The 26,035-nt window shown below is 40.8% G+C and overlaps 3 protein-coding genes, 3 non-coding genes and 1 pseudogene across 32 annotated transcripts in view; 2 read left to right on the forward strand and 5 right to left on the reverse strand.

Annotated features, from left to right (window-relative positions):
• Nucleotides 1-1,969, reverse strand: part of ANG (angiogenin) — a 12,271-nt gene extending 10,302 nt beyond the window's left edge. The window contains exon 1 of one of the 4 annotated variants that reach the window (XM_088797111.1): nt 1,836-1,969. The gene's annotated coding sequence lies outside the window, so the exon portion shown is untranslated. Of the gene's footprint in view, nt 1-1,777 lie in introns of all 4 variants that reach the window. The other 3 variants (XM_019718492.3, XM_088797113.1, XM_088797114.1) reach the window with 3 other exon arrangements.
• Nucleotides 1-3,053, reverse strand: part of RNASE4 (ribonuclease A family member 4) — a 20,164-nt gene extending 17,111 nt beyond the window's left edge. Inside the window, exon 1 of one of the 3 annotated variants that reach the window (XM_074327975.2) lies at nt 2,931-3,053. The gene's annotated coding sequence lies outside the window, so the exon portion shown is untranslated. Of the gene's footprint in view, nt 1-1,777; nt 1,969-2,930 lie in introns of those variants that run through there. The other 2 variants (XM_019718484.3, XM_074327974.2) reach the window with 2 other exon arrangements.
• OR6S1 (olfactory receptor family 6 subfamily S member 1) overlaps nt 3,046-26,035 on the forward strand; it is a 25,386-nt gene continuing 2,396 nt past the window's right edge. The window contains exons 1-5 of one of the 22 annotated variants that reach the window (XM_088797101.1): nt 3,337-4,282; nt 8,345-8,452; nt 14,452-15,763; nt 20,177-20,241; nt 25,178-25,478. Coding sequence is in view for 1 of the 22 variants with exons in the window: in XM_074327962.2 (XP_074184063.1) it covers nt 8,435-8,452 (18 nt within the window). In the remaining 21 variants the exon portion in view is untranslated. Of the gene's footprint in view, nt 4,283-8,343; nt 8,574-14,451; nt 25,479-26,035 lie in introns of those variants that run through there. The other 21 variants (XM_074327965.2, XM_074327966.2, XM_088797095.1 and 18 more) reach the window with 21 other exon arrangements.
• Nucleotides 3,619-3,708, reverse strand: TRNAY-GUA (transfer RNA tyrosine (anticodon GUA)). The gene is given in 2 exon segments: nt 3,619-3,654; nt 3,672-3,708. It is a non-coding gene; the product is annotated as a tRNA-Tyr (tRNA).
• On the reverse strand, nt 4,863-4,935 carry TRNAT-UGU (transfer RNA threonine (anticodon UGU)). The gene has a single exon. It is a non-coding gene; the product is annotated as a tRNA-Thr (tRNA).
• On the reverse strand, nt 7,443-7,775 carry LOC109438547 (pterin-4-alpha-carbinolamine dehydratase 2 pseudogene; annotated as a pseudogene).
• Nucleotides 13,691-13,772, forward strand: TRNAL-UAG (transfer RNA leucine (anticodon UAG)). The gene has a single exon. It is a non-coding gene; the product is annotated as a tRNA-Leu (tRNA).

Genomic DNA, 26,035 nt, shown 5'->3' on the forward strand with positions numbered 1-26,035 from the left:
TTCCTTTATAATTCTTACATATTTTAGGTCTATAAGCATGAAACTTATTTAGTAACAGAAGTAATGGTTAAAAGAGGAGGAAGCTCACATGATAAGAAGGATCATGCCTCCACCTCCAGGAAGGGGAAACACTACTGAAAGAGGGAGAATGAGGACAAAGTCCTGCTGACATGGCTCTATTTCCAAACAAACAACAATTAATCATTCACTTTTCAACAAACTCTGGGCTTTGTGCCCATTCTCTCTTTGCCAGCTATTTCAAAATGTTCTTCTGAGAATAACTGTTTACAGAAAGTGTTCTTTGCTCAAATGCAGTATGATAAAAACAACTAAAGAAGGGTTTTGCTGGCCTGCTTTGGTCCACTTTCTTAGTCATCTACTTTAATTTATGAATCACACTGGAAAATGCTTCCAGCAATAACTGGACAAGCCTCTTACCTTTGCCTGCTTATAACCTGGCATCTGCACTTTTGACAATAGCCAGAGCCATTCCTCTTTTCCTGGAATGGTTTTCCCTATTCTCTCTGCCAAATGAGAGTTCTTCTCATTACTAGAGTATCTTCTTTTTTTATAAAAGTCCTGTTATAATACCTGGCCACTCGATGCAGTATAGAATAAGAAAGAAAGGGACCTCAGAGACCATCTGTTAACTCCTCATTTTACAGATGTAGAATCTGAAGAATAGAGAAAGAGAACATGTATTGCTCAAGGAACATCTAGCATTCCTACGACTAGAAGCTTTCCAATGCACCACATAGCTTTCATATTCTATACTAGTAATTCTAGAAAATCAAAGCTAATTTTAAAAGTGCTCATGAAAATTGCTGTTTATGAGAAAACTACTTTGAATATTTCCATAAATTCCAAAAATGCTTTTACTCCCCCTTTATCTGTTAAAAAAATTTTGCTTGAAATAAAGTGTCTGTAACACAATTATCCTTTGCACTAACTAGTTAGTAGCTGTATAGCTAAGTAGCTCTTTGAATACTTGAGGCTGCTTCTAGGAAGTTGGCCACGTGCTGTTCAGATAATTGTATCACTTGGGTTTCTGGTGGTTACATTTATGACTTGATTATAAGGTTCTTAATGACACAGAGGGAAGGTCTTGGCTCATTTTAGATTTCCCTAATCCCTAGAATGATGCTGAAACTGTTTTTACTGTCCTTCCTAAATAAAGATGTCTTGTTATGCCCATGTGCTGTTGTCACTTGATGTGTTGTCTCAGTAGGATCCTGATGTTCCACTAAGAAAGCTTCAAGAATCGGCTGTTGGCAGTGTCTGCAAGAACTTCACACACTGGCTGAGGGTGGGTGAAGGGTGAGGAGACAGCGGTGAGCAGACAGAAAATGAAAACACCAGTCCCCAAATGTCAGTTCCGCTTGCAAAAACTGGACAAGGCCTGCTTCGTAAATCTGCCGATCAATCTGGGTACCAAGCAAAGAATCCTTACTAGTTTGAGCTAGTGCAGGCCTCCCCGGGGTCTCCCTGGGCTTCGCCAACGGGGTGATCCCCTCCAAGCTTACGTTCTAGGCAATAGGCATTTGTGCTGCCATCTCTGCCCAGCTGCAGAAAGTAAACATGGGGTGTGAATGTAGAATCGCTAACTCTACAAGTACAGCACTTTTATCTTCCTTCCCATTTCTCAGCTCCTCCAGTCTGGTTCCAAAAACTTCTCTCGGAGAAGCCCCCAACTGCCTCTGCTAAGAGAATCCCTCGGCCAAAACACCCCTGGTAAAGCTACAGACGAGGAGAAGGGGGAGCAGAAATGTGAACCCACCTAGGAATAAAGCTGCAGAAACGCGCAGGACAGTGGAAAGAGAAGTTTTTTTTCTCACCCGCTTCTTCTCCTTTGTATGATGGTGGGGAGCTGGTAGAAACGCAAAAGTGATGTTTTGAGTCCTGCTTTGGATCTGCGTCGGGTGAGCGTGAGTACACTGACGAGATGCGGGTGCAGCGAGGAGGGTGGGGTCGGCGGGCTAGGTCCTGGGTAGTTGGGACCGCACCCTGTTTCTCAGAGGGGACCCGTAGCGCCTGGACCCGCCTCCCAAGTAGGCTCCACAGCAGCCCCCGCCCCAGGCACAGCGGGGCGGGTCCCTGCTTGTGGTCTGGCGCATGTCGCGCTATTCCAGACTGGAGAGAGCCTGTAGTTGAGTACGAGACCCAGCGGCCTCGAAGACGCGGCCTGCCGGGACGACCCGCAGACCGCGCCACAATCGCCCTGGAGCCAAGGCACGACACGGGCCCCCGCTCCCAGGAGCGGGCAGGCCCCTAAAGTTCAGGAAGCCAGGCAATTTCGTCCCTCACAGGTCATCAGCCTCATCTGCCCTGTGTTTGTTAAGTGTACCTCTTTTGCAGAACAGTTCGGAACGCGTGAAAGTTTGCACGGAACTTTTGGGAAAGTTCCCAAAGGGGGCGCAAAAGAAACTCACAAAGTTAGGGCTTGTTCGGGATTTGAACCCAGGATCTCTCGCCCCCAAAGCGAGAATCATAGCCCTATACCAACGAACCACAAAGAGTCATCCTTCACCACTGTTTACCCTGGATTTCATTTTCCGGTCAGCAATTGGCCGCCACACTATTCTAGAGTTTTGTTTTCAGTCGTGAAATTACTTTTCGCCTTGCCTAGTTTTTCCTTCCATCTTCATGAAGTCTCACGTCTAACTCTAGCTCTGGCCTCGCTTATTCTCCCAGATTTACGTCCTGGACCCTTCCGGACGCTAGATGGGGTGAGGAGAGGCAGCTTTTTCAGACTTTAGCCCACATTTCTGAGTTCCACCAAACCCCGCCCGAACCGGTGTAGCCACGTGCTCGAATCTTGAGGGAACCGGATTGGAGCCCGAGGGCCGGAGCGCGGTTGGGTTGCAACACTGTAGGGCCCTGAGCCCCAGGACAGACGCACAGGAAGTGTGTCGGTCGCATGCTACCCGTACCTCGCGCGAGCAGAAGATCCTAGGGCAGGACTGGTCGGCCACAAAATACCGGGAGCTGGAGTCAGTTGGAGGCGAGCCAGTCTGGCGAGTTTTGGGCTATTCCAGACCCGTCGCAGTTTTCCTGAAAGAGAGTCAGGTTTTCCATCTCCCCAAATTTGCTTAAATTGTTTGCTGGGTCTGGAATTCTCTCCCCAAGTCTCATCCCAATTCACGTCAAATCCTGTCCCTCCCTCCTGATCCGGCTCGAAATCTTTTCATGCAACTATAAAAATATATAAACAGCTAAATACATTTTAAGACCTCTTTTTACATGGATGTGTGTATAGTGTGGATCAGACACTCGGGCTGAAAGTCCCAGTTAAGGGGTTTGTTCCGCAAATTAGTCCCGAAGGCCGGAGAACACACACGAGTACGTACATTATTCAATAGTCTATACCAAGGAATGGTCTTGAGTCTCCGACCTTTGAAACTCAGGCAGCTGGGTTGCCAACCGGAAACCAGAACAAACAACGTCTTAGAGAAGGAATTAAAACCTTGCCACTTGGTTGGAAGAATTGTTGCACACTTTAACAACCATAACCGACCGGATCAATTTTTCATGAGGTGATGTAGGGTCTGGAGAAAGCGACTCCGGGAGATAGAGAATGAAAGAAACCGAATGCAACAGTTGTTCCAAAACATTAGCTCCTCCTTCGAGCCGGAATCGAACCAGCGACCTAAGGATAACTAGACAGGAATGTGCTACAGTCCTCCGCTCTACCAGCTGAGCTATCGAAGGGAGAACTGAGGTTTATCTTGTGTAACCTCCTATTCAGGATATCGATAAATAGAGGCGGGTATGGGATAGCCCTGTGGTTACTGGCGAGTGAACAGAGTAACCATCTCGTGAGAACGTCCTGCATTCGCAGTTCATTCGCAGTGCTGGAGACAGCCCTTTTAGAGGTGGATTCTCTTGTTTCACCGCGGGGCTTCCAAGCAGAGCCAACACGTGGGCTCTTCACAGGCGCCGCAAGAGCGGGTGGATCCCGAGGCAGCCCGCGGAGAGTGGGTGTGTGGGGGGGGTCTGTTCGACCCGCGGGCTATTGTCTTCACCGAGCGCGCAGACCGGGGGCCTCCCTGGCATGATGTGTGTCTAGACTGGGAGCGGCCACCCAGGCATCAGAGAACCGGGGGCTGGGGCTGTGGGGCACAACTTTGACCGCGCAACTCGGAGCCCAGGGAGAAGGGCACGGGCCTCCCCTCATTTCCTCACTTCCTGCGCTCGCCTCCGGACCCAGGCCAGCTGCAGCTCCCTTCCGCTCACACAGCGGCAGACTCGGGGACCGAGAGCATGTGGAATAGAGTATATACCGGTAAGCCCAGTGTTTCTGTGAGAACTGACTTTTGGTGAAAATATTTTTAAGGTTTTCCAAACAGGAAGTCACAGTTTCTTTGAGTCAATAACAAATTTAGTGACCCAACCTGAATTTTCCCCGCTGACATCCTGAATTGTTCGAAAACCCACAGAAACAGGAAACCTTGCCAGATTGCCCACGTTCTGCCGGACGGCTGACGCCCGCAGGAGAATCTTGTCCTGGGCTGCAAGCCTGCCCAGAGCGCGTGTTGAGGGCTCGATCCCATTCTCTTACCCCACTGTCCTCCTCTCCGCTCCGGTTCCGGCCGCGCTCCCGGTTCTCGCAGCGCGCGGGTCCGCACAGGCCCGCAGCGATTCCCGGAGCTTGTAATGTACTCGGTTACAACCCAGGTAGCAAAGCACCACTTGCACACTGGCACAGGAACAAGAGAGGAAGCCGTTCTACTCAATGGTGGTTATTGCGGAGGTCTGGAGTGCGGAGAGAAGATATAAAGAGCGGAATTTCCACAGGAGTGAAGGTTACCGGAGAGAGGAAGGCGGGGGTGAAAAGAGTATTAAAATAATAATGAACGTCTGTAAGGCCCCAGCGAGATTTGAACTCGCGACCCCTGGTTTACAAGACCAGTGCTCTAACCCCTGAGCTATAGGGCCTGACGGGTAGCGCGCTCGATTCTTCCCTGAAAAGGAAGACTTTTATGCTGAGCTTTCGTTAACATATCTGAGTGCTGGAAACCAACAAAGCCCGAATATCATTTCAGTCTGTTTCCCTACTGTTGGAATTCAGTCTGCAGGTTCTTGCTGGGGATCGCGCAATATTGGGGTCAGTGACAGGACCAGCACTATTTTAAGATTAGAGAAGTCTACCCAACCCAACACAGTCTAACAAAATGAAAGACCTTTTTTTTTTTTTTTGCCCTCCCAGCAGCTGTTTATGAAAACTAAGCGAAACCCGGTACAGAGAAAGTTGCCTACCACAGTTCTCTGCCTTAAATTCCTTAGACAGAGGGACCTTTCTCACAGTTCAAGTCTCAGCGCCAGAACAGGCATTCATTAACTAGCTATTTAATTCATCCCTTTATTCATTAGACACTGAATTCTAATTCTGTGCAAGGCTCTGAAGTAGGAACAAGGCATCCAGATAGGGTCTTTACCTTGAAGTCATTGTCATGGTTTTGTGGAATAAAAGAACTTTAGCTTTCATGAAAGAGAACAAAAGTAGCTGTGCCAGGTGTGAGGGGACGGTGGACAGTGCCAAGATTTACAAATTTACAGCGTGAGCTATGATAGACACAGGCCTTCAGGAGAGGATGGGCTTGAGCGGCACTTTGAAGGGAGGTTAAGGCTTACACAAGTTTGAGGGGAGTGTGATCTCTGGTAGGAGAAAAGTTATGAGCAAAGTTTGAGAAAAAGACTGAAGCATTTAAGGGGCCAAGGCAGAGAGCACTGGCTGGGGCAGATAACTGCCCTCCTGAAAGTGAGAGAAGGTAAGAACACAGGTTAGTAGGAGACAGAGAGATTTCTGGAATGAAATTTTGTCCTTTTAAAAACTGAAAATGGAAATTCACCAAGCATAGATATACAGAATGAATTGAAGGAACGAGAAACTAGAGTCAAGGGAACACCAGAGATTGGCCATGGTGCAAACGCTCAAACATAAAGCTGCAAGAGGGCAACAGTTACGGACTGGAAAGGAAAAAAATGAATGGAGGAGACACAGCGAGGACAGATTCTGCTGAAGTTAGACATGAATAAAGAAGAAATAAGAGACAATAAAGAGGAAAGACCCAGGGAGGACTCTAAAATATTAAAGCTTGAAGAAACAAGAACATAGTTGCAAAGTAAAAAAAAGGCTAAAGGAGACATAGGTATCTGGAGAGGGCAGAGGGGTACGAGGATTTAGGTAGGCTGAATCTGGGGTGACTGTTTTTCCCAATGGTTAAGGTGTCAGATTCTTGGGTATGGGATTTCATAAATCTGTAGATTGTTGTCTTTCTTCAATTCTGGAAAATTCCCAGCCATGTTTCCAAACGTTGTTGCTCTATTTTTTTTCTCCATTTATAAAACTGAAATTAAACCTATATTAGACCTTCACACCCTGTCCTCCATTTCTTTTAACCTCTCTTCCACATTTTCTGTCTATTTGTCTTTCCATGTTGCATTCTGGATTACATGTTCTTACCCATAATCTATCAATTCTCCCTGCAGCTGTTAAATCTACCCACTGAGTCAATTATAATTATAAATTATAATTTTCAATTCTAGAAGTTCAATTTAATTCCTTTTTAAAACTACTAGGCCAATTTTTTTCTGGTTTTATTGAGATATAATTGACATGCATCACTGTATAAATTTAAGGTATACAGCATAATGGTTTGACTTACATATATTGTGAAATTATTACCACTTTAAATTTAGTTAGCATCCATGATCTCATATAGATATAATAAAAAGAGAAAGAAAAAGTTTTTCCTTATGATAAGAACACTTTGGATTTGCTCTCTTAATTATTTTCAAATATATCATGCAGCATTGTTAACAATTTTCATAGTAATCATGTTGTACATTACATGTACTTAAAAACTTAATTATCTAATAACTGGAAGCTTGTATTTCTTGACCATCTTTCTCCTATTTCCCCCTCCCAACACCCCTCACCTTTGATAACCGATCCCATTTTTCTATGAGTTTGGGTTTTATTTTAGATCTCACATATAAGTGAAATCTTACAGTATTAGTCTTTCTCTTTCTGACTTATTTTACATAGCATAATGCTCTCAAGGTCCATCTATGTTGTTGCAAATTGCAGGATTTCGTCTTTTCTATTGCTGAATAATATTCCATTGTATACACATACCACAACTTCTTTATCCATTTATCTTTATCCACTTAGGTTGTTTTCATGTCTTGGCTACTGTAAATAATAAATAATGCTGCTTGTGAACATGAGGTTGTAGATCATCTTTTTTTTTCCCCTCAAATTTAAATCATTTTGTATTTAAGCACTGATTTTACAAAACGTGGTATAAAGGTGAACTAAATTTACAACTTAATTTGTTCATGTAAATTGCCTTCAAAATACATTGCACCTAAGACATATATATATATATATATATATATATATATATATATATATATATATATATATATATATAAAGATTTTACATGCATTTTGGAAGAAATCACACAGAAACAGCTACTTTTTCAATAAACTTGGCCAGTTTCACATCTCTTTTGGTCAGTCCACCACTGTTATGTGAGGTGAGTGTTATCTGGACCTTGTTGTACACATTGAACCATTCTGGGTGATGATTCATCTTCTCTGCTTGTAGGGCAACTCATGACATAAAACAAAATGTCTGATTAAAATTTTTGAAGGAGAACTTTTTGTAGATGGCATCTCTTTCACTTAATTCCGACTATGGTGTTGCTTTAAGGTCAAGTATAACTTATTTCCTTTCCTCTGCTGTCAACCAATGGGCATCTGCTGACATGGCTGGGAGAGCTGGGGTCCAGCCCCGCAGAGCCACCAGCAAGCACCTTGTCACCTCCCACCCCCCACCCCACTCCTATGGCCCCAGAGCTGCCACCATGGCTGCATGCCAAGGGCTGCCCCTAGATAATCTTTTTGAGTTAATGTTTTCATTTCCTTTGGATATATTCCCAGAAGAGGGATTGCTAGATCATATGGTACTTCTATTTTTAATTTTTTGAGGATTCTCCATACTTGTTTTCCATAGTGGCTACACCAGTTTGCAATCCCACCAACAGGCCAAATTTTGTAATTTTCTATTCCTCGCAAATATTTGCCAGCTTATCTTTTATTTCTTTAAACATGGCAATTATAGCTATTTTAACATCTATAACTGATAATCTCAATGTTATTTTATCTGTTGTTTTAATTGATTCTTACTCATGTCACTTTGTTTCCTTGTGTAATTGGTCATCTTTGAATGTCTACTGCTCAATATCTTTGCAAAATTAGATGCAGAGAATTTTTGAGGCTAGGATGAAGCTCTCTTCCCAAAAAAAGAAATCTATATATTCCTTTTATTTTTCATAGGCACCTGGAGCACTATCAACCCAGAAGGACCCTAAAAAAAACGTTCATGACCAGACATTACTTGGGCTTCCAAAATGATGTAAATCCAAGATGCAAATCAGGAAGAAGGTAAACCTGTGGTCATAGCTTCTCAGGAAAAGTTGAAAGCTTATCCTTTGTATTATCCCTTGCTACACTCAGATGATTTCTGCTGCACTTCACAACAATTACCAGAAATGGGAGGATAGCGGTAGGTTTAGTTCTTGTTCATCTGTACTTTATAGGAATAGCTCTTTGGATTTTCAACTTAATGTTTGGGAAAGTGTCTTACTAGACTTTCTACCTTTGGTAGTTGCTGGTCATGACATCTGTCCCTCTTGTTTCTCCCACCCAAAGAGGCTGCCAAAACTATACCCCAGTTTTGCAGTAATTAGCAAATGTCTTCAGGTCTACAAAGGTCAATGCTCCCCTTACCTCTTGGATTCCATATTTTCCTTAGATTCTGGCCTATTAGTTGTTTATCAGTACCTTGATGCTTTTAAGGAGATATGGTAAAATTGTATCCAATATTTTTATCACTTTTCCTCCAGGAGGTTGGTCCAAATAATTAGCCCACAATTACTAGAAAGGAAATTGGAGTTGTAGTAGCTGTTATGGTTTGGGGTGATAATAATATGTCAATTGTTGGTTTATAGATTGTAACAAATGTATCACTCTGGTGTGGTATGTTAATCAATCATATTCTACCACATGGACTGAGAAGCAGAGAAAGCATTACTCCAGAAAGAGTGTAAGTGAGAGAATGCCAAGGCACATGAAAGAGGAAAGGTGATAGCCAGAAAGGGAGCCTAGATACTTTCCAAGTCCCTAGCTATGGCCCACTCCAGAGGGAGGCCTCACTGTATTCCACTATTGGAATCTATGAGACTTCCCTGAATCCTTACAGAAACCCCCCCCTTTTTATTTTAGCAAAAATTATTTTCAACTTAAAGACTCTTAACTAACATTGAAGATGCTTTCAGTATGTGCCTCTTTACCTTACTGCTTTTGTCTTCTAATATTTAAACTAACACTTATCAAATAACAGTTGAGGATGGGGCCCTCCTGATGAGATTGGAGCCCTTATAAGGAGAGACACCTGAGAGCTTGCTTTCTCTGTCTATGTCTCTGCCATGTGAGGACACAGTGAGAAAGTGTCTATCTGCAAGCTGGGAAGAAAGCTCTCACCAGACCCCACCATGTTGGCACCCTGCTGTTGGACTTCCAGCTCCCAAAACTGTGAGAAAATAAAGTTTTGTTGTTTAAGTCACCCAGTCAATGGTATTTTGTATGGCAGCCCAAACTGACTATGACAAAAAACTTAAATGCATATTACTAAGTGAAATCTGAAAAGGCTACATACTGTATGATTCCAACTATATGACATTCTGGACAAAGGAAAAACTATGGTCAAAGTAAAAAAAAATCCATGTTTGCCAGGGGTTAGGGGGAGACAGGGATGATACGCAAAGCACAGAAGTTTTTTTAGAGCAGTGAAACTATTCCATTTGATACAGTGGATATATGTCATTATATATTTGTGAAAATCCATAGAATGTGCAACACCAAGAGTGAACTTTAATATAAATTATGGTTTGGGGTGATAATAATGTGTCAATGTTGGTTCATCGATTGTAGCAAATGTACAAGTCTGGTGTGGAGTGTTGACGGTGAAAGAGGCTGGGGGTGGGGTGGGGGCAGGAGGTATATGGGAGTTCTGTACTTTTTACTCAATTTTGCCGTGAACCTAAAACTGCTCTAAAAAATAAATTCTATTTAAAGATCCCACAATATTTCTGAATTTATATGTACCTAATAATATAACTTGAAGATATAAAAAGCAAAAGTTGACAGAACTAAGAGGAGAAATCGAAAAATATATAATCATCATTGGATAGTTGAACAATCTTCTCTCTTAGTAAGTGATAAACAAGTAGTCAAAAAATCAGTAAAGACATCGAACATTGGACCAACACAGTAACCCAAATCTGGTATTAAGTGATAATTGGATGGGCTTCTAAAAAAAGACATTTGCATAAAGTTTACTATCCATCCTTTGATAGCTCAGTTGACAGAGTGGAGGACAGGAAGATGTATAATCCTGGTAGACATGCTCAGTCCTCTGATTAAGGCTCAAAGGAAAATACAGGTATCTTGCATAGTACTGTCAAGGGTGCAGACTTCACCTTGTCTAAGTCCATAAAATGGACATGATAAAAAATACACATGGACTTAGAAGATCAAGTGAGATAGACTGTAAATATAAACTGTGTTTATAATTTATTTGGTTTCTCTGAATACTGAGCACAGTTGTTACAGGATCAAAGCTGCCAGAGTCATGCAGAGGTCTATAGTAAGTCTCTGAAATTGGGAGACAAAGTATTCTACATTCGAGAGTCAAACAAGAAAGAAGCCAAAAAATAGTGGATGAGATTCCCTATTCTTGGGCTGACATCTTGCAGGTGCATTGTTCCTGGACCTCAGACTCCCAGGCTTCAAATCTCAAGTTCTTTCACAGATGAGAAAGATCCCTGGCAGCGAGGGTCCCAGTGAGCTCAGGTAGTTATTTTGGACACGTGCAGAGCTTTCCATGTGGCCCAGGAGAGGGTTAGGTTGCTAAAGCATTTCTCCTAGTTTCTCTGGAATACTCATTTATCATTGTGTCATGCCCAACATGGCCAGAGACCTCAGAAGATAGCATCATTTGATTCCATTTTTGTGTAGTTCATCTGAGACCTCTAGTGTTTATAGAGCTGGCGTCCTTGAGACGACTGTCTTATACATGTCCTATGGGTAGTAAAGTGGCCACTACAGTTTCCCAGTATTGGAAGGCCCATTTCCCTGTCCTTAACAGTAGGCTTCACTATTTTGCCAGGCTTTTCCTTCTCGTTTATAAATGAGGCCTCTTGTTTATTCCTAGTGCTATCACACTGAGCACAAATCTCTTCCCCGATACTACTCCCAAGAGGTCTGTAGGTCTTTGACTCCTCCAATTCTCTTTCCTCACTTCTATAAGAATTCCAAAATACAAAACTGATCTCTACTGCAGTGGTTCTCAAAGCATGATCCCTGGATTAGCAGCACCAGCATCACCTAGCAACCTACTAGAAATGAAACTTCTCAGGTACCAGGTTTACTAAGTCAGAAGTTCCAGGAGTTGACTCCAGCAATCTGTCTTTTTTATTAGAACAAGGCCTGCAGGTGATTGTGACGCGTGCTGGGTTGAGAACCACTGCTGCTTGAAACTTGGCATCTTTCTCTCCCGTAATCTCTCTCCATACCAGAAGGGAGCTCCAGCCCCAACATGCTTACACCGTGACCTTTGAAAATGCATTTCAATTCTTGTTCAGAGATCCCACAGATCTCAGAGTTAGCAATCTTCCTTCCCCGTCTGCTCCCTTCACTTTTAGGTTGAAACTTACGGGATTTCAGGAAGAGATCTGAGTCCACATTTCCTCCCTTTTTAAGGACACCAGTCATATTGGATTAGGGCCTACACTAAGGACCTCATTTTAACTTGATTACCTCTGTAAGGACCCTTTTTCCAAATAAGGTCACATTTTGAGGTACTGGGAATTAGAACTTCTATATATGTGTGTGTGTTTTTTTTTTGGGGGGGGGGAAACATTCCATCCATAAAAAGACCATAGAATTTTATGGGAGGCTTTTCTGAATATACCCTTTATGTGTCCTGAAAACCTCCAGTACCATCATGGGATTAATTTTCCCGTCTCTTGGGAAGCATAAGTGATTAAGAGACAATGACTATTGTCTACTTTAAAAAGTTAAGCCAGATCTGGGGGCTTCTTCCGTAATAGAGACTGTACATTTGCAAGAGAGGGTGAAACATAGAACATGAACATATACAACATCCCTGTTTAAAGCCTCTTTGTGGAAATTTGCCCCCAAATATTAATTTTATCAAATGAAGGATGTAATTGGATGTCACCAGAGAGCCACAATTTCTGCCCTTGGACGGCAGAAAACTGCCCCAAACATGCCCGAGCTTTTTGCTGAGACAGTCACCGGTTTTTCTCTGCAAGTCTAGGCAGTAGTTGTGAATTAAATCCTCTGCTCCTGCCACACACTAGCAAAAGAGACACATTTCCGCCTATGGGTGTTCTGTAATTTCCACCTCGTTGTAGTCAAAAGGAACAAGAGTTCCTTTTCACATAGGGACCGTGGAAAATCGAGTTTGGTGGACCCTAAGACAGAAGCTCTAACGTTTGAGGTGAGGCTCAGACTGACGTGTGGCTATTCTTTCCTGTGTCAAGAGGAGTGGGAGTGTGAATCTATTTTTCTCGCCCATTCTGGCCCTGCTTCCATGCTCCTGTCCCGAGTCCTGAAGGCTTGGGCCGCAGGAGAGGATGAGGAGCAGAAGCACACTGAGTTCTCAGGCATTAGAACACCAGCCTGTGCTCAGAATCTGGGCTCAGTCCCTAGGGAAGGGGGGGGGGGGCGGGCGGGGATCCCGTCATCTCCTTCCCCATTAGCCAGTAACAATAGCCGTCGCGTGGCGGACCGCGCGCCTAAGGCAGCGCAGGGGAAAGGGACCCCTCTCTGGGAGACGCCGAGATTTACGTTCCAAAGAAAAGCACCGGAGGCTTCCCAGCTGCATGCAGGAACCGATCCGACTTGAAAGGCACGCAGAACGGTGGGAGGAAGACGGCAGCCTCGGCTCAGGCCTAAGGAAGGAGCTGGCATGCTTTAGCGCTGACTGCCTGCACGTTAGGTCGCAGGGAGCAAAAGGCAGCTAGGAGACAAGAATTTTTCTTGGTTGTTTAACGCACAGCGTACGCCTTCAAGAGATGCGAAGACTCATCCCCCGGTTTCAGAACCGAAAAGTATCAAACTCAAAAATTAGCAAAGAACTGAAGTCCAGGGGCGAGGTGGAGCCAGGGAAAGCCAGCTTTGCTGTTCTTTATTGCACACCACAACCCTCAGCACTACCCCCAAGCAATCTGGAGCCTAACTCAGGGAGTTCACTGGTCCGTTGCATAAATAAATAAACCTTTGGGTGCTTACTGGGCTTCAGGCCGATGCTGACGCGATCCCGGCCTTTCCGAAGACAATACGGTCTAGATCCCAAGAGATTTGCTTCCTTCCGGAGCAGCCAGTTTGTTTTGAAGATCTCTCCTGGAGTGAGAAGAGCTGTTCAAGGTGGGAGCATGTAGGTTCCAGTCCTAGTGGAGCGGAAGAGAGAATAATTTACTTAGCATCCTTCGTTGATATTTAGAATCAGGGTTTAGAGTTGAAAATATAGAAGCCTGAAAATTTCGGGCAAAATGATATAATTGCTAATTATAGAGAAAAGCACTTTATAGTCTTGGTGGTGTGGCCAAGCGGTCTAAGGCGCTGGATTTAGGTTCCAGTCTCTTCGGAGGCGTGGGTTTGAATCCCTCCGCTGCCAGTGTCTTGTTTTTAACTAGATGATAACTGTTGATGTTATCACTCCGGTTATAAGTTCTGTAAATCCATGCAGGGGGTCCCCTAGTATCTGACTTTTTTGAACACTGACCTCTGGACTGGGGGGATGAGACCAGTGAATGAATGATTCACACATAACTTCCCGCAAGGCAGCTCACAGGTCAGTCTGATACTTGGACCACCAAAAGACCCACTTCTTCCGATCTACGTGTTCTGTTTGGAAGGGATCCCATAAGGTTTTGCCAAAGGGATGACATTTAACTGGGGCTTTCAAGTCGAGAGAGGAGAGGTAGAGAGTCTTGGAACCTTGAAAGTGCAGGGTGTGTCCTATAAAGTCAGGCACAGAGGCAGCAAGGAGTGAATGAGCCTTTGACTCATCATACCTTCCTAAGTAATCACTTGGAATGCTTTCCCAAGTATTCACTCAGAATACTTTTGTAAGTATTCACTCAGAAAAAAAAAAGTCCCACGCAGAGCTGAAGAAAATATTTGGTCAGTTGCACACAGCACCAGAAGTGTCCCTGTTGCTGTCTTTCAGAAGCTTACTGTGTTTCTCACAGGATGTTCTCTTATTTCTCCACCTGCTGCTGGTCTCCCCACTACAAGGGCACTCCCCCCACCCCCCACTGTCACCTACCCTCTCTTTTCATCTCTCTCTCCAGGCTCACCTCCAGCAAAGGAGATGGTTAATCAGGAAGTGAATCATCAAGGGAGGCAACTGCTCATCAACTCAGAGAACTGATTCAACTCCCAGACTTGAGCCAGCCAAGGAAGACCATTCTGACCCCCACCTAGCTGGCAAAGAGTCCTAGGATGGGTTCAAAGTCAGAATTTGATCTTAAAAAGGAACATTCTCAGTTTTTGACCCTTGAGGGCAGTGCCCTTTCGGCCTGGTGTGCATGGCCTTTGATACCTAGAGAGTACTTTGGGCTCCACTGTACCCAGGTTTGAATCCAAACATTGTCCTTTCCTCTGGTCTTTGAGAAGGAGTCACTGGTTAATTTTAGTAGGTGGTAATGGAACCTGACTGGCCTGTGGTCTAAAAGAGGCAAGAGTTAAGTTTGTTTATGTGGCTTGTTACTCTAGTCAACCTTGACGATAGTAACATTTTGTACTGGATAATTCTTTACTGTGAGCATCTGTTATGTGTTTTATAGGGTGTTTAGCGGCATTCCTGGCCTTTACCCACTAGATACCAGTAGTACTATACCAGCTGTGACAACCAAAAACATCTCCAGACATTGTCAAATGTCCCCTAGGAGAAAAGACTAAAGGTGCAACTATTATCTCCTGTGTGTACTTGTCTTTTCAGTCTCTTAACAGTGTCTTTTGAAAGGAAGAGATTCTTAATTTTGATGAAATATAATTAATCATGTTTTTCTTTTATAGGTCATGCTTTTGCTGTTGCATCGAAGAAATCTTTCCCCAACACAACTTGACAAAGATTAAATTCTAAATATTTTACAGTTTTGGTTTATGATCCATTTTGAGTTAATTTTTGTATACGGTGTGACAAACAGAGAGACCTAGAGGGACTAGGAAAGGGCCCTTTCTATATTTTTGGTTTCTCATTTTAATCTATGAACAACCTCACTTTATTCTGGTACACCATGCCTGGCACTCCACATGCAGTGGTTTGTGGTCTGGCGATGGCAACCAAGTAGTATTTGGTGACTGCCAAATACTGTACCCCACACTTTACCCCAATGTTTAAATACATTAACTCCACACTGAACTTTATTGGCTGCGATGCAGCAGGCATATGGAGAACAAGCTGCTGGCCCAAGCAGATTTTGAATTAACAGGCAGGACAAGTAAGATGTCCTTAAAAGAAATAGAATGGCTTATTGGAATATCCTCAGGCACTGGAGTTGGCTGCACTTGGGAAATGTGACAAAATATTGATGCTCCAATACAACCCATAGAGAGTCTGACGTCATTGGTCTAGGGTGCGGCCTCGACTTCAGAATTTTTGTAAGTTCCACACGTGATTCTAAAGAACAGCCAGGGTTGAGAACTACTGCTCTAGGGATATAATTCTTATTTTAGATGCGATGTGCCAAGTTAAAACCTGACTGAGCCCTAATTCTCTTTTGAAAAATGGTGTCAGCCATCAAATGAAAGTTATGTGTAAAGGAGGACAGACTCTTCTGTGATAGTAAAAATTGCCTGATGGGAGAGGGTAGCTGCAGGTATTGGAAGCCCAAGTCTGGCCTCTGTATAGCTGCAGGACTTTCTCCTATCACTTCTCACCAAAATGTTTTTCTTGGAAAAATGAGCATACTCGTATTGTGTCACTGGGCTAGGAGGAAGGCCTAGAGATGGTGTTCCTTCTGGGGCCTGGGCATAACTTTGCAGGGGTGTATTGATGGTTCTGCTCGGGGAGACACTGAGTTTGTCAGCAGGGAGCTTTAGTGCTGTCCTCTGTTCTTGACATTTCCCTGCAAAGTTCCAGAGCAACAAGAACAGACTCAGAGGGTCAATTTGCAACGTTGAGATGCCCTGGGAGACCCCTAACCCATCAAATTCAAATGATGTTATCATCTGCGCTCTCTCTGTCTCTGTCTCTCTCTCTCTCTCTCTCTCTCAACAGAAAGAAGACATCTCCAAATGTCTTAGGAACAGAGGGTAAAACCATGTGTGGGCTTTCACCTTCTCTGAAGAAATAATTTGGTGGAGCCTGTGTGCACCCTTTGCTATCTCAGTTGGTAAAAGGGAGGGCTGTAGAGTTCCATTGGCATCTTTAGTTTGTTGGTTAGATTCCAGCACTAAGTAGGTGCTCAATCATTTGCAAATCCTTAAAACTCTGTTATGAGTCATACTCCTTTGAAGCTAGGATTTTGTGGCCTTAACTAGTTTCAACCTTTGTTTATCTTCCTAAGAAATTTGTGGCACGTCTGAAAGGAAGCCAACCAACAAGAATAAAACAATCAACACATGTAAAAGGCAGGCAGCCCCAGTGTGTGATACAGATTTCATAGGCCCTGCCCCTCTGCTGAGTGACTGGGCTTCCCGCACATCCGTGGGGATTCGAAGGCTCAGGGTGACACAGAATTCAGCGATTGTGACTTTGTGATTCAGGAGTTGAGGTTTGTGGTCCTGTTTCCAAGAGGGTGGGTCAGAGAGGGCAGCATCTGGGCCTGAAGCTATCCAGCCAATCCTCGATCCTCGCCAGGTCAGGTGCAGGTCCTTGAAGCAGGAACAGCAGAAGGAAGGGATGAGGGTCATAAACTGGTACCCGAAAACTCCTGGTCTGTTACCCACAAGGCATTTCTCGATCATCTGGAAATGGCTGTTGAGTGGGACCTGTTTAATCAAAATCTCTGAATGGTGTGGACCGAGATATACAGATACAGATATCTTTAATTCCCCAGGTGATTGATTCTAAGGCTGTTTGGACTCTATTGACTTCAAGATTTTCAGAACTTCATAAGGGCAGGTGCAACAGCTACCCTCCCAGGTGGTTCCAAAAACTCGATTTCTCCACTTTGTCTTCTAAAATAAAATGCCTTGTTTGGTGTTTACATCTCCACTAAGAAGAAACAAATCCTAGTCAACTGATGTGCCCTCTGACATATCTGGTAGATCGGAAGACATTCTAGATCACCAGTTTGATTCCAGCTCGAAGGAGATGTTCAGGTTTTCTGTACATCAGTGGTACTCAACCATGGGTGATTTTACCTGCCCCTTTCCAAAGAGGAAAAAAATAGCAAGTTGTAAAGTACTGGGAACCATATTGGCTTAGGACTTTTCAATACCAACTCTGGAAGCTTGCAGACAAGGAAGAAAATGCTTCAAAATAGTGAAGGAAGATGTTTTCTAACAGAATTCTATAACCAGTCATATTATCAGTTAAGCAGTAGTGTAGAATGCATTTTCAGGCACTCTAAAAGATCTGAAAGGCTTCAGGTTTCAAAAATTACATTTTTTTTTTGGGGGGGGGTAAAAAATTACAAAAAGATTACCACAAAATTTATAAGGTCTCAAAAATTTACTTCCTACACATTCTCATGAAATTATTGGATGATCTAAACAAAGAGAAAGACAGAAAACAGGGATAGTACACTCTGATATAAGAGAGATGAAGAGAATTCCTGAAACTGTGGAGAAACAGGATTCTACCATGCATGAGGGCTTGTATCACTCAAGATGCTTTCTCTCATCATATTCTCTTAAACGTTAGGAAGAAAACTCATATTTAGAGAAAAAAATTACTTTGGACAACAAAATCAGACCCTAAAAATAAGTGAATGCTTTATATATTAAAAAGTTATATTCTGTCTTCATATTTGGAATCAAAAGGTCTATCCTGGGGTGAATTTTTTGGTATCTGTCCTGATGGTGTCCCTTCAACAGTGTCTCTATGTGAGGTTTGACCTCTTATTAAAAAAAATCTGACATAACACACTGTTTTCTTCTAGAGAGGTACTAGTGTCAGAAGCTCTAAGGAAGAAATGTAGAGAGTTCTGGACAATGCTAAAAAATGGTTAACTTTATTAAATAAAGATCGGTTCATTTGAAAAAATTTTTTAAACTATGTGAAAACATGGACAAAGAGCATGTAAATATCCTGTTACATAATGAAATCTTGTAGCTTAGTAAAGTTCTAATAGTATTTGAACTAAAAGAGGTGACTTGCCAGAGCAATTTCAAGAAAATACTGTCTGAATTTGTCTTTTGATTCGAAAATGAAGGGAAAGGAAGCCTACTTAGCAGATCTTTTTCATCACATGAGTCTGTTGAACTCTGTTGTACAGGATGTTGAAACGTTTCCATTGCTACTTGGGCTTGAGATTGAGTAAGACTATCATCGTTTATTTGAAACCACCTGGATGAACTGTAGAAAAAATTTAACTATTTTCTTTCCCTTTCTAAAAAAGTGATTGAATGAGGGACCCTTTCTCTGAATCTTCTGTTCAGTCTATGAATTTGACTTTGAGCCAATGTCAGATCGTACACACAAAATGAGATTTACTGATTTGCCCCTAGAAAAGTTTTGGATTTTTCCCATTTAGAGGAAATGCATCAATATTTTGTTGCACTTTTTGATTTCTTACATGTGTGAGCAAGCTTATTCTGCTTAAGTATAAGTATCAAGGACAAAAACCATCTCCTCCCAGTTGAAAATGAAATTTATGTATGCTTATCTCAAGTTTGACTCATAATTGAGTGTTTATGCAGCAAACTCAAGTACAGGCTTCACATTAAAAGGTAAATTTCATTAAAAAATTTTTTTTAATTAAAAAAGTTACATGTTGTAAAACCTAACACATGTATAGTAATTTTATAATTGTTAGAGATGTATTTAAACTTGATCATGTCATTCAGTAAGAAATTTTTTTTCAAAGTGTTGTATGAAATCATGTCAGTTAAAATGTATGAATCAAGGACTATGGAGTAGGTATCTCCTGTTTGTATTTTAGATTTGTATTGTATTTCTCTGTTCTTTTTAATTCAGTTCTATCTGCTATTTGTTTTCTCTTGGAAGCTCCCTTTATGTAAATATTTGGTAATGGTATTCTGTCTTGTTTTCCTATGTTGTTATATACTTCCCTTTTAAAACACGGAAAGGGAAGAAACGAAGAAAGAGAATAACTGTTCATTTGAAGGAATTTGTCATAATGAAAAAGATAGGCTTTTGCATTCAATGTATTATTTTGAATACCATTTCCTTAGTTTGAACTGTGATTCTCTGTGTTTGTTGGGGTGGGGTGGGGGTAAAAACACAGAGAATCCACTACTTTAGGATCAGAAAGCAGGTTGTTGCTGAGAGGGTTGAATTCCTGTTGGAGCTGGTAGCTCATTATTTACACTTCCTGGCTCTAAGTAGCCCACATGGTATTTGACATTCCCCAGTGGCTGGTTTGTTAATTTTGTGGAATTAGAGTTGTCATCTTCAGGGAAGTATTCTAACATTCATTAAATTTTACTGAAGAAATTGTGTATTCCTAAAAACTTAGAGTCTTTAAATAGATACCTGATTGTCACTACATATTTCTGAGGCTTTTTTAGTATGAAAAATTTCAAACATACTAAAAATAGAATAGTATAAGGAATCACAGTGTAAGCAATGCATAGTTCCATGAATTACCAATTCATGGCCAAGCTAATTTTATCTAAACCCCCACTCACTTTATTTTGAAGCAAACTGATACCATACCATTTTGCTGTAACTTGTTTTACTTACAAATTGATACTTAAATATTTTGATGTGATTTCTACCACAATAGGATTTTTACTGATGAGGAAAACTGAAGTCAAAGAGATATCAAACAATAATTAAAGCAGAAGTATAATTCAAGAATGTTACAATTCACTCATTCAACAGATTTGTCAAGCTAATAGTCACCTTAGTTTAAATATTTTCCTTCTGCTCCCTATGTACAGACAAAGTTTTCCAGGGTATCTTGTAAGCAAGAAACAAGGTGAAGAACAGCATAAGAAGGTCACAGGTAAATAAATAAGCATTTTGACATATATATATGTCTCACTGGAAAGATGCACAATAAAATAATGAAAATGGTTAATTAGGGAAGGAGATATGGTATGGATGAGGATGGGGGACTAGGACTTTTTAATCTATAACTTGTTATGTTTTTATTTTTGAGCCATGTGAGTATGTTTTATATTTTTAAAATAAATGCAATATATAAATGCAATATTTTCTTCTAACACATTCTATTTAATGCAAAAACTAGGATAGTCCTATGATCAAGTCCATTTGAAAGTATTATAAGCTGAATACCAAAACAATTGTCAATTGGATAATAAGCTATGTAATTTTAAAAAACTACCTGACTTTGATCTCATCTTTCTGCTGTAGCCTTAATCCTTATAGTTCAATTAAAAACTTAAAAACATTTTTTATTTTTTAAAATTATTTAAACTGCAAGCAAAAACAGTTCATCCATTTCTCCCACCACCTGTCTGTTCTCTGTATCTATGAACGACATTATTTATTTATTTAGATTCCACATATAAGAGAGATCATATGGTGTTTGTCTTTCTCTGACTTCTTTCACTTAGCATAATGCCCTCAAGTTTCATTCATGTTGCAAATGGTAGGATTTCATTCTTTTTTACATCTAAATAACATTTCATTGTATTTGTGTGTGTGTGTGTGCATATATATATATATATATACATATCTCACATTTTCTTTATCCATTCATCCATCAATGGACACAGGTTGTTTCCATATCTTGGCTCTTATAAATAATGCTGCAATGAACATGGGGGTGCATATATCTTTTTGAGCTAGGTTTTCATGTTTGTCAGGTAAATACCCAGCAGTGGAATTTCTGTGTCATATGGTGGTTCTATTCTTAGTTTTTTTGAGGAATCTCCATACCGTTTTCCACAGTGGCTGCACCAATTTATACTCCAACCAACAGTGCACAAGTGTTCCCTTTTCTCCACATCCTTGCCAACACTATTATTTCTAGTCTTTTTGATAATAGTCATTCTAACAGGCATGAGGTGATATCCCATTGTGGTTTTGACTTGCATTTCCCAGATGATTATTGATATAGAGCAAAACATTTTCATGCACCTCTTGGCCATCTGTATGTCTCATTTGGAAAAATGTTTATTCAGATCTTCTGCCCATTTAAAAAAAAATTTTATGGGGGAATATTGGGGAACAGTGTGTTTCTCCAAGTTGCTGTACCTCAATCCAGCTGTGGAGGGCGCAGCCCAGCTCCAAGTCCAGTTGCCGTTTTCAATCTTCAGTTGCAGGGGGCACAGCCCACCATACTATGTGGGAACTGAACTGGCAACCTTGCTGTTCAGAGCTTGTGCTCTAACCAACTGAGCCATCCGGCCGCCCCTCTTCTGCCCGTTTTTTAATCAGATGGTTTTCTTTTTGCTATTGAGTTGTATGAATTCTTTATATATTTTGGATTTTAGCCCCTTATCTGCTATAAGATTTGCAAATATTTGCAAAACCCATTCACTAGGTTGCTTTTTCATCTTGTTGATGGTTTCCTTTGCTGTACAGAAGCTTTACAGTTTGATGTAGTCCCACTTGTTGATTTTTGCTTTTGTTATTTTTGCTTTTGGTGTCAGATTCAAAAAATCACTACCAAGACCTATGTCGAGGAGCTTACCACCTACGTTTTCTCTAGGAGTTTTATGGTTTCAGGTCCTATGTTCAAGTTTTTAATCAATTTTGAATTAATTTTGTATGGTATAAGATAGTGGTCCTGTTTTATTCTTTTGCATGTGACTGTCCAATTTTCCCATTATATATTCTTGGCTCCTTTGTCATAAATTAATTGACCATACATGAGTGGATTTTTTTTCTGGGCTCTCCATTATGTTCCATTGATCTTTGTATCTGTTTTTATGCCAATATCATACTGTTTTAATTACTATAATTTTGAAATATAGTTTAAAATCAGGGAATGTAATGCCTCTGGCTTTAATCTTCTTTCTCAAGATTACTTTGGCTATTCAGGGTCTTTTACAGATTTTAGCATTGTTTGTTCTATTTCTGTGAAAAATGTCATTGGAATTTTGATAAGGATTGCATTGAATCTATATACTGCTTTGAGTAGTATGGCATTTTAACAATATTAGTTCTTCCAATCTGTAAGTATGGAATATCTTTTTATTTATTTGTGTGTTTAATTTCTTTCTTAAATATCTTATAGCTTTCAGTGTGCAGGCCGTTCACCTTCTTGGTTATATTTATTTCTAGGTATTTTATTCTTTTTGATGTAATTGTTAATGGGATTGTTTTCTTAATTTCTCTTTCTGAGAGTTAATTATTACTGCATAGAAACACATCTGATTTTTGTGTATTGATTTTTATCCTTCAGCTTTACTGAATTTATTACTTCTAAGAGTTGTTTAATGGAGTCTTTAGGGTTTTCTATATATAATATCATGTCATCCATAAATAATGACAGTTTTACTTCTTTCCAATTTGAAAAGGACTTTTATTTATTTTTTTGCTTAATTGCTCTGGCTAGGACTTCCAATGCTATGCTGAATAAAAGTGGTGAGAGTGAGCAGCCTAGTCTTTTTCCTGATATTAGATGAAAAGCTTTTCACCACTGAGTATGATGTTAGTTGTGGGTGTTTCATTTATGGCCTTTATTATGTTGAAGTACATTCCCTCTATCCCTGCTTTGTTGAGAGTTTTTGTCAAAAATGGGTGTTGAATTTTTGTCAAATGCCTTTTTTTTGCATCTACTGAGATGATCATATGATTTTTACCTTTCGTTTTGTTAATGCGATGTATCACATTGACTATTTACAGATTTTGAACCACCTTGCATTCCCTAGAACAAATCCCACTCAATCATGGTGCTTGATCCTTTTAATGTGTTGTCCAATTTTGTTGGCTAATCTTTTATTGAGGATTTTGCATCCACGTTCATGAGGGATATTGTTGGCCTATAATTTTTTTTTTCTTGTGGCCTCCTTGTCTGGTTTTGGTATCAGGGTAGTGCTGGCCTTGTAAAATTAGTTTGAAAGAGTTCCCTTCTCTTCAACTCTTTTGGAAGAGTTTGAGTATTAATTCTTTTTAGAATGTTTGGTAGAATTCACCAATGAAGCCACCTGGTCCTGGTTTTTTGTTTGTTCAGAGATTTTTGATTACTGATTTGATCTTCTTACTAGTAATTGGTCTGTTCAGATTTTCTATTTTATCACTATTCAGTTTTGGTAGGTTGTATGTTTCTAGAAATTTATCCATTCTTTCTATGTTGTCCAATTTGTTGGCATATAATTGCTCATGTTCATAGTAGTCTCATATGATCCTTTGTATTACTATGGTATCAGTTGTAACATCTCTTTGAGTTCTGATTTTATTTATTTGGGTCCTCTTTCTGGGTGAGTCTAGGTAAAAATTTGTCAATTTTGTTCATTTTTTCAAAGAACTAGCTCTTAGTTTTACTGATCTTTTTAATTGTTGTTTTGGTTTCTGTTTTTATTTATTTCTGCTCTAATCTTTGCTATTTCCTTTCTTCTACTGATTTTGGGCTTCATTTGTTATTTTTCTAGTTCCTTGAGGTGTAAAGTTAAGTTGTTTATTTGAAACTTTCTTGTCTTTTGAGATAGGCATTTACCGCTATGAATTTCCCTCTTTGAGCTGCTTTTGCTGCATTTTGCTTTAAAATTTAAAAAACATGTATGGCTCAAATGTGATTTACTAGCTCTTAGATCTTATGGTCTATCTTTTTGCTTAGATCTTTCTTTCCCACAGCTCAACAAACAAGAGCTTCAGTTTCTAGTTTAATTTTTTTCAGCTGAGCTCATCCAATTCTACCAGCTCCACTCCTTCCTCAGAATATAAAGTGATGGCACTTCTCATACCTCATCCATGCTTCATTTAGGTATTTTCTTTTCTCTAAAAAGGAGTATGGAATTCAGCCAAACTGAGTTCCAGGGGGACCTGTATACCGTTCCTCTCAGCTCAAGATTTAACTGGTGTTCATCTCACAAGAGCAGCTGCTCCTTAAGTTGGGGTTCAGAGAATTTTAGCTCACATAATTTATTAAGCACCTAATGTATGCCAGGTACTTGCTTTGTGCTGGATATGTAAAGATCAAAATATAATTTCTGCCTTAGGAGTGCAGAGTCTGGCAGGGAACACAGATGAAAATGCAGAGTTACAATACAATGGATTAAGTATTGAGACTGAGATCAACAGAATGTGCCACAGTTCAGGTCGGAGAATGGGAAGAGTGGTGGGATTGAGAGGGGTGGATAGGGGAAGTTACTCAGAAGAACTCATATGCACCAGAGTAAATAGAGTTTGAATAGGAGTTAGTCAAGTTTTTAGTCAGGGGCATATATGGAATACAAATGGAAAAATGTTAACATTGGTTCAGAATTCTAAATAAAGTTTTGAGTGTATGGTATAGTATATGCTATTACTAGAGGATAAAACACAAGGCTGGGAGAAGCAGAAGAAACTGGAGATAATGCAGGGAATCTTCTCCTATCTTGTCACACCCTTGGGGCTCCTATCACTTCCCAACCTAGAAGCCAGGGAAGGAATTCCCAATACCATTTTAAGTCTTCAGGGAGAAGATACTATGTCTGTGTTACTTGGGAAATAGACATTTCCTCTGAGTGCCATGTAGGAGAAAATTGGATGATGATTGTGGCCTTCCATAGCTGATTAAACTCGATTCTTTCTCTTATTCCCACTTTGTTGCCCCAGTACTTTTGCAGGGCTCTGGCTTGTGGTGGTTGACAGATAAAGGCAGAAACATTCCCAGTCATCCACTGTTGAATGAAGGTTCAGCCTCCTTTACAGATTTATCAGTCAATTTCCATTGAATCACAGATCTGCCTTGGTTCTTTTAAGAATTATTTTCTCTTTGTCTTTCTTACTCTCTTATGGTTTTATATCCTCACCATTTTTTCTAGCAGGCACTACTGCTAGCTGGGCTCCTGATATCTGGATCAACCAATCTCTGTTTTGGAGCATCTCCATTGGAAGCTCAAGTTATGCATGAAGGATCCTACCTTTCACTAGAGGGATTGGTTAGAAGCCAATGACTTCTTTAACCATATCCTTCCCTGCACTCTGGCTAATGCCAGGAACCAGGGAAGATGGGGTCTAAAACAGGAAAACTGAGAGTTTATACATAAAACACATCAGCAAAAAAAATGAAGACCTGGCTTTGAATGGAACATTTTTTTAACCATTTAGAGATGAAAAGAACTGTAGGTAAATGCATTATGTCTTTTCATAGATAGATGAATGGTTTAACGCCTTCCTATTCAGCCCTTGCCTTTCAGCCTCATGTTGTTCTTATAGTGACATAGCTTGCAGCATAGTGAGATTATTGTCCTGCACTGGAAGTGTGCCTGTTCAAGCCTAAGGCAGTGATCACATTGCTGAAGACACTCTTTCTAAGGGAAGAGAAAGATGGACCCTGATGGTTGACTTGACCATGACCTGAGGAAGGGGCAGCATGATACAGCCTCCTTAGAATCAGAAAGCCCCTTTGTTTACAAGGCAGAACAGGAGCATCTGAGGAATTATCCCTGGAAGAAAAGCACAAAAGAAGCAGATTATCCCATTGCTGCCTGTTTTCCTGGTCCTCATTGAATGGAAATCATATTCTTCATAAACTCATTTCTCTGATATTTTTGCCCCACTTGGATGCACAGTGATACAGTTATTATAATAATGAAGTATCACCATTTAAGATCTGAGAATAGGAGATGTGAAGATGGAGGCTCTTGGCATTTTCATACCTAAATTTTAACTACCCTTTGTGG

This window comes from Rhinolophus sinicus, chromosome 3, assembly GCF_057876585.1.
Source record: "Rhinolophus sinicus isolate RSI-liver-muscle chromosome 3, RSI-T2T, whole genome shotgun sequence".
Taxonomy (NCBI): Eukaryota; Metazoa; Chordata; class Mammalia; order Chiroptera; family Rhinolophidae; genus Rhinolophus; species Rhinolophus sinicus.